Source organism: Lithobates pipiens, unplaced genomic scaffold, assembly GCF_037356315.1.
Source record: "Lithobates pipiens isolate NorthernLeopardFrog02 unplaced genomic scaffold, aLitPip1_a1.2 Scaffold_23, whole genome shotgun sequence".
Classification (NCBI taxonomy): Eukaryota; Metazoa; Chordata; class Amphibia; order Anura; family Ranidae; genus Lithobates; species Lithobates pipiens.
Genome location: NW_027507785.1, coordinates 250550290 through 250563756, shown reverse-complemented (window position 1 = coordinate 250563756; position 13467 = coordinate 250550290). Strand labels below are relative to the sequence as shown.

General features: G+C 44.6%; 1 protein-coding gene across 2 annotated transcripts in view; it reads left to right on the top strand.

Moving 5' to 3' along the window:
- Window positions 1–6713, top strand: part of LOC143928259 (dimethylaniline monooxygenase [N-oxide-forming] 2-like) — an 81114-nt gene extending 74401 nt beyond the window's left edge. For both annotated transcript variants that reach the window (XM_077453021.1, XM_077453022.1), the window contains exon 9: window positions 3062–6713. In XM_077453021.1, coding sequence (XP_077309147.1) covers window positions 3062–3404 — 343 coding nt within the window. In that variant the 3' untranslated portion in view covers window positions 3405–6713. The remainder of the gene's footprint in view (window positions 1–3061) is intronic.
- The last annotated feature ends 6754 nt before the right edge of the window (window positions 6714–13467 follow it).

The following is a 13467-nucleotide window of genomic DNA, read 5'->3' as shown; positions in this document are numbered from 1 at the left end:
CTCAGTAAATAGCTTGGGGTGTCTACTTTCCAAAATGGGGTCATTTTGGGGGGTTTTGTGCTATTTTGGCATTTTATGGCCTTCGAAACTGTGATAGGTAGTGAGGAGTTAAATCAAAAATTTGCACCCTTAGAAATCCTGAAGGTGGTGATTGGTTTTCGGGGTGCCGTGCGCGACTAGACTCCCAAAAAGTCCCACACACGTGGTATCGCCATACTCGGGAGAAGTATATATATTTTGGGGTGCAATTCCACATATAACCATGGCATGTGTGAGCAATATATCATTTAGTGACAACTTTTTGTAAAAAAAAATTTTTTTTATTTTTTTTGTCATTATTCAATCCCTTAGGACAAAAAAAATAAATATTCAATGGGCTCAACATACCCATCAGCAATTTCCTTGGGGTGTCTACTTTCCAAAATGGGGTCATTTGGGGGGGATTTGTACTGCCCTGCCATTTTAGCACCTCAAGAAATGAGATCGGCAGTCATAAATTAAAAGCTGTGTAAATTCCAGAAAATGTACTCTAGTTTGTAGACGCTATAACTTTTGCGCAAACCAAAAAATATACGCTTATTGACATTTTTTTTACTAAAGACATGTGGCTGAATAAATTTTGCCCTCAATGTATGACTAAAATTTAGTTTATTCGATTTTTCTTATAACAAAAAGAAGAAAATATCTTTTTTTTTCAAAATTTTCGCTCTTTTTCCATTTATATCGCAAAAAAAAAAAAATCGCAGAGGCAATCAAATACCATCAAAAGAAAGCTCTATTTGTGGGAAGAAAAGGACGCAAATTTCGTTTGGGTGCAATATTGCATGACCGCGCAATTACCAGTTAAAACAGCGCAGTGCGAAATTGCAAAAAGACCTCTGGTCCTTAAGGTGTTTATTGGTCCGGAGCTGAAGTGGTTAATGTAGAAAAATGTAGAATAATGCATTTGGGTGGCAAAAATATAAATGCAATCTACTCACTAGGGATTGAACCTCTGGGGGGAATCTAGGATGGAACAGGACTTAGAGGTCCTAGTAGACAAAGCAACAAAGCAAACAGAATATTGGCATGCATTAAAAAGGGGATTAACTCCAGAGATAAAGCGATAATGCTCCCACTCTACAAGACTCTGGTCCGGCCTCACCTGGAGTATGCTGTCCAGTTCTGGGCACCAGTCTTCAGGAAGGATGTACTGGAAATGGAGCCAGTACAAAGAAGGGCAACAAAGCCAATAAAGGGTCTGGAGAAAATTACTTAAGAAGAAAGGTAGCGAGCATTGAACTTATCCTCTCTGGAGAAGAGACCCTTGAGAGAGGATATGATTTAAATTTACCGTACTGGTGACCCCACAATAGGGATAAAACTTTTTTGCAGAGTTTTATAAGACACTTGGCCATTGGCCAATCATTAAAATTAGAAGGAAAGAAGTTTAACCTTAAACTATGTAGAGGGTTCTTTACTGTAAGAGCGGCAAGGATGTGGAATTCCCTTCCACAGGCGGTGGTCTCGGCGGAGGGCACTGATAGTTTCGAAAAACTATTAGATGAGCACCTGAACGACCGCAACATACAGGGATATACAAGTTAATACTGACATATAATCACACACATAGGTTGGACTTGATGGACTTGTGTCTTTTTTCAACCCCACCTCCTATGTAACTATGTAACCATAACAGCTTTTCTGTATTCTACTTAATGCCCACTTTAGGCGGTATTAAACTCTCATCACTTACCAATTCTTAGCTGAATTAGTTTCCTTTTTTGAGGCCATTTTCCTTTATTTTAAACTGTATGATCCAGTCAATATATTTGTTATTCAACTTCATTTAACAGACCAAGCTGTCCAGCAAAAGTGTCAGCTAAGAGGTTGGCACAAACCATTTAACACTGACAGGGGTGCTTACAAAGATCAATTTTTATTAATTTATTAATTTATGCCAAAAGGAAAAAAAAACAAGTCTTAGCTTTAGCCTGATTGGGTGTTTGACTTAAACACAGATACTCTAGTTGTCAGATTTATTAAATTAACCCTTTAGTGTGAAAAAAAAACACAACATGGCAGTGCAATTGTATAGCCTGCAAACAGGAATTATTATTTTTGTGCTTGAGATTGACATTTCCTCTTTGATCTGTGGGAAATGCTGTGTCTATGCAAACATTTCACTATCATGGTTAACATTGACTGATTTCAAGTTTATAGAAAATGAGGAGGAAAGTGGAACTCTACTCATATCTCTTAACGTGATATTAAAGACAGGGTTGGGTGGCATAGATTGTTTGTACAGCACCCAATTGAAAAAAAAAAATCGAAACACCTTATTTTATTCTTGTACTAAAATGATCACGTATTCTTTCCCTGCATGTTCCTGTCCCCAGGGAAATATCTGTGGAAGTATCGCTAGTATTCGATTATGTATGCGGGGGAGGGGGCTTACAGGGAGATAATGCCCCCATTACTCATTCCCTGTTAGATCCCCACTGCTAGTTATTATAAAAGGCATGAAGGTGGGAGTGAGGGGCTTATGACTCATCATTAAGCAAATGCCCACAATGGTGACTCTTTAGTCACATTGTCAGCCTAGATCAGGACTACCTAGAAAGTGAACAGCTTTCATGCTCACAGAAAAACAAGTATGCGTACAGGTGGCAACGTCCATACCAAAGGATCTGATACCTACTTTCTGCAATGGATTTTTTTCACAAACCAGCCCAGATCCTCCTCTCCTGGGGTCTCCTGTTGGCACTCCTGGCTCCCCCCCCCTGCTGAATGCCTCCATAGCAAACTGTTTGCTATGGGGGCGCTAATGTGGGCTCAATCCCAAGCCACAATATGTGTGTATATTGACATACACAACTCCGATCTGTGCCGCCCCCACTCTCTCCTCACAGGCTGTGATTGCCAGCAGCAGAAGCTAATGGCTCCTGATGCTCCCTCCATGGGCAGGCAGGAGAAAGAGAGTGGTGAGATTTTTTTTTTAACTGCTGGTTTTAATGTTACTTTAATTGGTCTGTAATGTAAAAATATAATCAATGATCTTGTAAATTTTTGCTTATTACAGGTTTGGCAAAGAATACAGTCTTCAGATGGATTACATTGAATATCTGGATGAACTAGCCCAGGAGATAGGCTGTAAACCAAATATTCTAGGACTGCTTGTGACAGATCCTTTTCTAGCATTAAAAGTAGTCTTTGGACCATGCACGCCAGCACAGTACCGTTTGATAGGTCCAGGGAAATGGCCAATGGCCAGGAAGCAGATTATGACTACATTTGATCGGATCCTAAAACCTACTAAGACCCGCGTGGTTCGGACCCACAAAGAGAAATTGTCAATAGTTTACGGACTGTGTGCACTGTGTATTCTTGCCCTGCTCTTAGCTTTGGCTATGTACAAAAATTAGAATTGCGAGATAGTGGAAAATGACAATGAAATGAATGAATCATGAAGCAATACCCTTAATATGCAAAGCCCGAACTCGCACGATTTCACTCCCTCATGTCAGTTCCAATTTCAGCGGCAATTTCACAGACATCTGTGTGGGTTTCTACACAGTAGTCAATGGAAATTGGAAGCTGAAATCGCAAAAAGTAGTACAGAAACTACTTTTTAAATTGGTGCGGTGCCGCAAATGTGGTGCCACATTGATTAGGATGGTGCCATTGCTGGCAATTGTCGCTGATTTGACATGTCAAATCACACCAGTGTGAACCAGGGCTCCAACTTCCTCGCGGCTGTAATGTATTGCTGGCTCCCAGCAATATAGATGAAAAATCAAGGAATAAATTAAATTGGCGTGGGTCCTTCCCAGTCCATACCAGGCCACATCAAAACCAAAAAAGGCACAGGGTCCCCCCCAAAATCTATACAAGGCCCTTTGGGTCTGGCATAGATAAAGGGGATCTCCACTCCCAAATTTTTTTTTAAATTGGTGTGGGGTCCCCCCAAAATCCATACCAGACCTTTATCTGAGCAAGCAGCCTGGCAGGCCAAGAGGGGGGGGCGAGTGAGCAGCCCCCCTCCTGAACTATACCAGGCTGCTTGCCCTCAATGTAGGGAGGGTGCTTTGGGGCCCTACCCCAAAGCACCTTGTTCCAATTTTGCTGGGGACAAGGGCCTCATCCCCACAACCTTGACCTGGTGGTTGCGGGGATCTGTGGGTGGGGGGTTCAGAATCTGGAAGCCCCCTTTAACAAGGGGGCCCCCAAATCCTGGCCCCCCTATATGAATGGGTATGGGGTACATTGTACCCCTACCCATTCACCAAAAAAGTGTCAAAAAGTAAAAACCACAATAGACAGTTTTTGACAATTCCTTTATTAAAAAATAAAAAATGAAATAAAAAATGTCCCACAATGTCCATCCATCTTCAATCACACCTGCCGACAGACACAAAAATATAAAAGTAAAAACTCGCCCTCCCGGCGACTGCTGTCTTTTGGCTGTGACAGCTGTTATATAGGCAGGGGCAGGGCCATCAGGCGCCGTGATTGAAGATGGATGAATATTGTGGGACACTTTTTTCCTTTTTTTTAAATAAAGGAATTGTCAAAAACTGTCTATTGTGCTTTTTACTTTTTGAGGTTCAGGAAGGGAGCAGCCCTCGCTCATCCTGGTCTGCCAGACTGCTTGCTCGGATAAAGGTCTGGTATGGATTTTGGACTTTTTAAAAAAAAATTGCCATGGAGTTCCCCTTAAAATCTATACCAGACCCAAAGGGCATACATACAGTACATATATATACTAAACTGCCTGCACGCCACTAACCTACCTAATCTAGCTCAAGTTCTCTTCTCCACATTATTATCACACTATACACGGCTGCTGTGTAAGCAGCCTTATATAGTGTGGGGTGTGGACTTGATTGGCTAAGGCTCTCACAGCAGATCACACTGTGATTGGACAAATCACAGCGTGATTGCTCGAATTTGCATGTGTAGTATGATCTTCAGTCTCATTCTTTCAGATAAAGTACGCTTATTCTTTTTTGCACCTTTGCCTTCACTTAACCCACCATCCCCCACTACAGATATAGGCTTACCAAGCTCCATTTCCCGTGGTCTGTGGTGCTGGTTGGCAGTAAGCCCTCTGGATGTAAACAATCCCCAAAGGCCAAGGGCATTGGATCTCAGTAAGTATTGACCTGTGGTTGGGGAGTGTGGGATTGGTGTATCCATTCAGGCATTCCATCAGTTACAGGCTGATCAAGAAGATATTTTTAAAACATTCTATACCACATTTTCATAAACTTGTTTGTTGGGAAAAATAGAATCCTAATGATTATAAATTATGACTATTTTAAAAAAACTGAGTGCCGGTTCAGGCAACTTAGCCATCTTAGAATATGCGTTACATTCAGTGCAATGAAACCGTTCTAATCTGAGCTACTCAAGTTACTCTGTCTTAGAAAAAGGTTCCTTCACTACTTGGGGGCGACTTCGGAGCGCCTTGCATTGACTTCTATTAAAGAAGTCTTTTGAAAGCCACTCTGAAGTCACACTGTTCGGGGCGGCTTTAGAGTCGGGTGACTTTGAAGCCGCCTCAATGTGAACCAAGACTAAGGGGGAGATTTGCTAAAACTGGAGCACTTAAGCTTTGACAATAAATCCTGGATGCTAATTGGTATCTATGCAGAGCTGCACCAGATTTTGTACACATCAGTTTTAGTAAACCCCCCCCCTATAAGTGTTAAATGTACTAAAAGTAAAAATATATTTTTTTAATTCTATCTTTTCTTTTTTAAACTTTAAGGTTTTTATTGATTTTATCAAAAATAATAAATGCATATAACAGCATCCAGTTTTGTTAAGTAACGGATATCAATAGTTGTACCATAAAGCAGTGGTCATCAACCCTGTCCTCACCAATACATCACAGGTGATCTCATTTGCTGTTCAGTGATTGTAGTATTCTAGTTGGCATCTCCCCAAGGTAATACATAAAACCTGGCCTGTTAGTGGGCCCTGAGGACAGGGTTGATGTCCACTGCTATAAAGCATAACAAAATGAACAAAAAAAGATATTCAAATCTGAAAGGACAAAATATATACGTTGCTTATATTTAAGTATAGTATGCAAAAACTATAATAGAACAATATGAAGGATACGCAAGTAGAAGGTTCCACATGTTATTAAGCACTCAAAGAAAAAATAGCATATTTACATGTTATTGTAGTTTATTAAACTTTTTAGGAGAGTTAAAAGCTCTGTATTGTATTAAAAATAATAAATAAGGAATAAAACGTGCCTATGTACTTAGATAGAATTATCAATAATAGCTTGTGCGAAGAATAGATTTACACATAAACGTTCTAAAAATATATAGGTATAAATCAGTTTTGATGACATGTTACTTTATCTTGCTTTCATATTTTAGTTTGGGAGCTGTCTGGACTGTAACTAATACTGGACTGTAACTAATTGTACAACTCCTGTCATCTAGATCTAATGTAATCTATTGCATTACATCATGCATTACATTTTAACAACAGTTATAACATATACCAATATATATACTTATATATAGATATATATATATATATACTTATATACTATACTTATATCAATTATTATTTAGAATCTTTCAGATCAGGTATAACTCATAACTCTGAATCTATACATTGTCTAAGTACCTCTATTTTTTTTTATGTACATCCATGCTGTGATATTATTACTGTATAATAAAACAACATGTTAAAATTTGTTTAAAGAACTGCCATTTATTCTTTTAAATATGAAAAAAAATGCATCCGTTATTGATGTCACATACCTATAGTACATATTGTAATCATCTGGTCACTCTAAAATAGTGTTCCCCAAACTACAACATTTGGGCAGGTTACAGCATACTGTTGACTGTGATGTCATCATGAGGAGCAGTGCAGGACATGGAGTTTGCAAGGTAGGTGCCACTGAACACAAATGTTGGGGCTACATTATTCCTACTGACCATCAATGATGGGGCTACATTCTTTACAACAACCATCGGTGACTGTGCTACATTCCTTACACTGACCATTAACGATGGGGCTCAGGGTTAGCAACTGTCAGTAAATGTACAAATAGTTTGTAAAATTCATAATTTTTGCATCTGTCCGTGAATGTCCGTTATGGACAGGCAGACTGCTGTCCACGATGGATATTCGTGGACAGTGGCAATGATTACCAGTTTTACTAACTGTTCATACATTTACTGACAGTTCGTAACCCTGATGGGGCTACATTCCTCAAATCACCCACCAGTGATTGTGCTACATTCCTTACACTGACCACCAATGAGTTTATCTGCTGGGGCCCTGAACAACTGTGCAGTAACAGATTTTTAAGGCAACAATTTAGCAACTGAAGTATTGTCGTTTTAAAATACTACACAATGAATAAATAACAGGTGTGCAAAATCATTTAGGGTTGATCTACCTTCAGAAAGCCTCTTCTTAGAGAGCTTACTTCATCAGAAATGACTGAGAAGTAATTGTTTAACTGCTCATTTCTGTTCAGGGGGACCAGACACTGCAGTTTCCATTAAATGCAACCATGCCTGACAAACTGAAATCAGAACTTAGGTTACATTGTCCATCCAGTTCAAGGCTCAGGTTTCCTGATACAAACAGTTTTTGGATGCACAGAGTGATGAGTGCATATCTATGACAGGAGCAACTCACTCTCTGATACAAAAACCAAGTGGACAGGAATGAAAAACATGACCCATTGAAATAGTCTCTTTTAGAGTTGGCACTGCCCCCACCCGGACACAGTTTACACCCAATAGAGGTGTTCGGTGGTCCTATCTGACTGTTTGTAAACCTTTTCTCTTTGAAAAACCTCAATAAAAAAATTGGGAAAAAAAAATTGTCTGAGATATGGCAGCTCTGAGAATTGTGTTCATATGCCTAATTCTTCTATTCACCCGCAATAAATGCCTCCATTAAGCTGGGCCCCTACCGTCTAGTATATTCAATACCTGTCATTGTGAAAGGGTTGCTCCCAGAGGCTGAATATAGATGGGTGAGATAGTGATGCTGCTTAGACAAAGGAAAGTTTTCAGGCAGCAAATACAAATAGCATATTTTAAGCTGAAACATTTTTTAGGAATCTAATATGTGAAGCTCAGTTATAGTGATGGACGAACTTCCGACGGGACGTTTCGCGAACGCGAAATGCGAACGGACCCAAACGTTCGCGAAACAGAACGTTCGCCGCGGGCCCCATTGACTTCAATGGGAGGCGAACTTTGCAAACCTTCATGTCGAATTTGCGGCCACGTGGTAATTATTAGGGGGTAAAACGTAGTCCCACCATCTGGACAATGACATAATACATGTATGAGGTGAATTTGGGATCGATAACTACAAGCATTTTTATTTTATTTGGGAAATTGTTCTAACAATTCAGGACTATGGAGCTAATGAAGGCAATGGAGGAGAGGGAAGGTCAGGGACCAGGGTAGGCAAAGAAGAGGGTGCAGGAGATGATCACCAGCAGCGTGACATACCGGAATGACACATGCACCGTGATAGAGGCATCTGACAGCAGCACCGTAATACAGAGCACTGACAGCAGCACCGTGACATACAGCGCTGACAGCAGCACCGTGACATACAGCGCTGACAGCAGCACCGTGACATACAGCGCTGACAGCAGCACCGTGACATACAGCGCTGACAGCAGCACCGTGACATACAGCGCTGACAGCAGCACCGTGACATACAGCGCTGACAGCAGCACCGTGACATACAGCGCTGACAGCAGCACCGTGACATACAGCGCTGACAGCAGCACCGTGACATACAGCGCTGACAGCAGCACCGTGACATACAGCGCTGACAGCAGCACCGTGACATACAGCGCTGACAGCAGCACCGTGACATACAGCACTGACAGCAGCACCGTAAGCAGCCCCAGGAGGAAGTCAGCACAGCACAGGGATGGTGTGATCCCCTCATAATAAGAACCCCCAGGAGGAAGTCAGCACAGCACAGGGATAGTGTGATCCCTTCATAATAAGAACCCCCAGGAGGAAGTCAGCACAGCACAGGGATATCATAAGCAGCCCCAGTAGAAATATGACACCGCTCAACCTCTTCAAAGAGGAGGGTAGGGGCATATAGTACGGTGTGCTTTTTTGGGTCAAGGAAGTGAGCCAAATGAATTAAGAAGGTCTGTGTGCTTGATTAAAAAAATAGTTTATAGACATATACATGGTCTACTGGTCACATGTGTTGAATTCCTCCGAGATCCATGCCTCATTCATTTTTAGAAATGTGAGGTAGTTAACACTGTGGTGAGCTAGGCGAGTACGCTTATCGGTCACAATCCCCCCTGCTGCGCTGAACGTCCTTTCGGACAGGACACTGGATGAGGGGCAAGCCAACAGTTCGATTGCAAATTGGGCAAGCTCTGGCCAGAGGTCAAGCCTGCCCACCCAGTAGTCTAGGGGTTCATCACTCCTCAGAGCGTCCACATCGGCCGTTAACCCAATGTAGTCGGACACCTGACGGTCTAGGCGTTCCCTGATGCTGGATCCGGATGACACCTGTCGATGGGTCGGCTGAAAGAATGACCTCATATCCGAAGTCACCAACACATCTTCAAACCGGCCTCTTCTTGCAGGCGCTGTTGGATTGGTACCCGCAAATCCTTCTCTGGGAGTGGGAATTGCTCCTCTGCCAGCGCACGCAAAAGCAGAATGCAGCATTTCTCGAAGCAAGGCCTGGAAGTGCTGCATTCTGACAGCCCTCTGCGACGGCGGTAACATTTCCGCCATTTTGTGTTTGTACCGGGGGTCTAAGTACGTTGCCACCCAGTACTGGTCCTTGACCCTCATGCTTTTTATACGGGGGTCCCTATTAAAACACTGGAGCATGAAGGCCCCCATTTGCACTAAAGTGGAAGCGGTGTGGTGGCCTGGCTCCTGCTCATCATCCAGGATAATGTCGTCCTCTTCATTCTCCTCTCCCCATCCACGCACAACAGGGATCCCAGAAAGGTTTAAAGCATGCTCTTCTTGCTCCTGCTCATCCGCCCCGGCACCATCCTCCTCTGACTCCTCATCAGACTCCTGTTGTTGACTTGTCTCAGATAGAGTAGCCCCCCCTGGGAATTCATCCAGCATTGCGACTTCCTCATCTTCCCGCTCCTGCTCCTCCACAGCCTGATCAATGACACGACGCAATGCACGCTCCAGAAAGAAGGCATAAGGTACCATGTCACTGATGGCGCCATGGCTGCGACTGACCAGTTTGGTGATCTCCTCAAATGGCCGCAGAAGTCTGCATGTGTCGCGCATGAGCAGCCACTGGCGCGGTGAAAAAAAACCCAGCTCCCCAGAACCGTTTCTTTCGCAGAGTTCATACAGGTAGACGTTAACTGCACGTTTCTGCTGGAGCAGCCTATCAAGCATATAGAAGGTTGAGTTCCATCGCGTCGGGCAATCGCAAATAAGACGTCTGACCGGCAGATGGTGTCGCCGCTGAATGTCAGCAAGGCGAGCCATGGCCGTGTAAGATCTTCTGAAATGGGCCGAGATTTTCCTTGCCTGCCGCAAGATGTCCTGGACCCCAGGGTATTTGACAAGGAATCGCTGCACGACCAAGTTTAAGACGTGTGCCATGCACGGCACGTGCGTGATTTTGCCCTGTTTCAATGCGCTAAGCAGATTGGCACCGTTGTCACACACCACTTTACCAACTGTCAAATTGAGCGGTGTTAGCCACTCATCTGCCTGTGAACGCAAAGCTGAAAGGAGTGCCGGGCCAGTGTGGCTCTTTGCTTCCAGGCACAACAGACGCAGCACGGCATGGCAACGTCTCACCTGGCATGTGGAATAGGTTCTGGGGAGCTTGGGCGGTGCAGTGGAAGAGACGCTAGCAGCGGAAAAGGAGGAGGCAGCTGAGGAGGAGAGGGAGGAGGATGGAGTAGGAGGAGGAGAAGAAGAGTCAGGCCTGCATGCAATCCGTGGCGGTAAAACCAAATCTACACGGGTGCCACGGGTTACATGCTTGACGGCCGTCAGAAGGTTCACCCAGTGGGCAGTAAAACTGATATACCTTCCCTGCCCGTGTTTGCTAGACCACGTGTCTGTGGTCAGATGTATCTTGGCACCGACACTGTGTGCCAGAGATACATTCACTTGCCGCTGAACATGGCCATATAGCTCTGGGATGCCCTTCTCTGAGAAATACTTCCTTCCTGGGACCTTCCATTGTGGTGTTCCAATGGCCACAAATTTGCGAAAGGCCTCCGAGTCCACCAGTTTATATGGCAGTAGTTGGCGGGCTATGAGTTCTGACAAGCCAGCCGCCAACCGTTGGGCAAGAGGGTTATCCGGCATCATCATTTTTTTACGCTCAAACATTAGGCCCACGGAAGCCTGCCTTTTTGCAGAAAAATGTGAGCTTGGCGTGATGGAAGGTGGAGTGGAGGACAATTGTGAGGAGAGAGGAGAAGGAGAAGTAGAAGACGAGGCTGGACGGTGAGAGCCTGCAGTGTGGCTTTGTGTGTTCCGTTGCTCCCACTGGGCTCGGTGATGGCTGCTCATGTGCCTTCTTAAGGCGGTCGTCCCTAGGTGAGTATTGGGCTTACCGCGACTAACGCGTTGACTGCAAAGATTGCAGATGGCAACGCTATTGTCAGCAGCGGACACGTTAAAAAAAGCCCACACTGCGGAGCCATGTGCCGGTGTCCTGGGAGCGCCAGATGTGACCGTACATGGTCGATGACTCGCTCCTGATACATTTGCAGTCTGCTTTGTTCCTGCTGTGCAATGTAAGTCATTGCTGCTTCTCCTCCCTATCTGCTGGTCCATATCTCCCTCTGAACTCCCCTCCTCTTCCTCTCTTGTGGGCACCCACGTGACATCACTAGACACGTCATCATCAACGTCACCTTCCCCACCGCTATAAGTAGAGATCTCGGAGTAGGCAGCAACACCGGGGACCAACCTCCTCCTTGGGCTGATCTGGGTACTGGCGTCAGACTGCTGAGTAGCGCTTGTTGCTACCTCCTCTTCCTGATCCAATACCAAGAGTGGCTGCGCATCAGAAATGTCCTCTTGATATGGATCGGAAAATAATTCCAGTGACTCAAGCGGAAGGTATGTGGTGGTGGTGGTGGTGGTCGTGTTGTTGGTGGTAGTGTCTTTGGGGGTGCACATAGCAGAGAGTGAAGAAGAGGGTGCAGATCGAGAGGATGAGGAGGGTGCAGAAGAGTAAGGCTGAGCGAGCCACTCAACCAAGTCTGGTGCATCCTTTAAAGTAATTGAACGCACCTTCTGCAACTTCCCACTTTGGCTCAAGCCTGTTGCTCCTGCCCTACCCCTACCACCCCTGCGGAAGGGCCTGCCTCTTCCTCTGCATGTCATTTTTTAAATGACCCTGTGACAAAACTCTTAGTCCCTATACCGCTGAAGGACTGCTGCAGTATAGGTGAGCGGTCAGCAGTGGTGCACGTCAACCCTATCTATTGTGGACCTATAGCGGTCCTTACAGAACAGCAGACTGTACCGCACTCAAGCCTATGTACCGTAGCACCCTATACCAAGTTACCAGTCCTTATAAGAACTTTTGTGGAACAAGCAGGTTGTGTGTTAGTGATTAGCAGACTGTACGTCAGTCCCTATACCGCTGAAGGACTGCTGCAGTATAGGGCAGCGGTCAGCAGTGGTGCACGTCAACCCTATCTATTGTGGACCGATAGCGGTCCTTACAGAACAGCAGACTGTACCGCACTCAAGCCTATGTACCGTAGCACCCTATACCAAGTTACCAGTCCTTATAAGAACTTTTGTGGACCAAGCAGGTTGTGTATTAGTGTTTAGCAGACTGTACGTCAGTCCCTATACCGCTGAAGGACTGCTGCAGTATAGGGCAGCGGTCAGCAGTGGTGCACGTCAACCCTATCTATTGTGGACCGATAGCGGTCCTTACAGAACAGCAGACTGTACCGCACTCAAGCCTATGTACCGTAGCACCCTATACCAAGTTACCAGTCCTTATAAGAACTTTTGTGGAACAAGCAGGTTGTGTGTTAGTGATTAGCAGACTGTACGTCAGTCCCTATACCGCTGAAGGACTGCTGCAGTATAGGGCAGCGGTCAGCAGTGGTGCACGTCAACCCTATCTATTGTGGACCGATAGCGGTCCTTACAGAACAGCAGACTGTACCGCACTCAAGCCTATGTACCGTAGCACCCTATACCAAGTTACCAGTCCTTATAAGAACTTTTGTGGAACAAGCAGGTTGTGTGTTAGTGATTAGCAGACTGTACGTCAGTCCCTATACCGCTGAAGGACTGCTGCAGTATAGGTGAGCGGTCAGCAGTGGTGCACGTCAACCCTATCTATTGTGGACCTATAGCGGTCCTTACAGAACAGCAGACTGTACCGCACTCAAGCCTATGTACCGTAGCACCCTATACCAAGTTACCAGTCCTTATAAGAACTTTTGTGGACCAAGCAGGTTGTGTATTA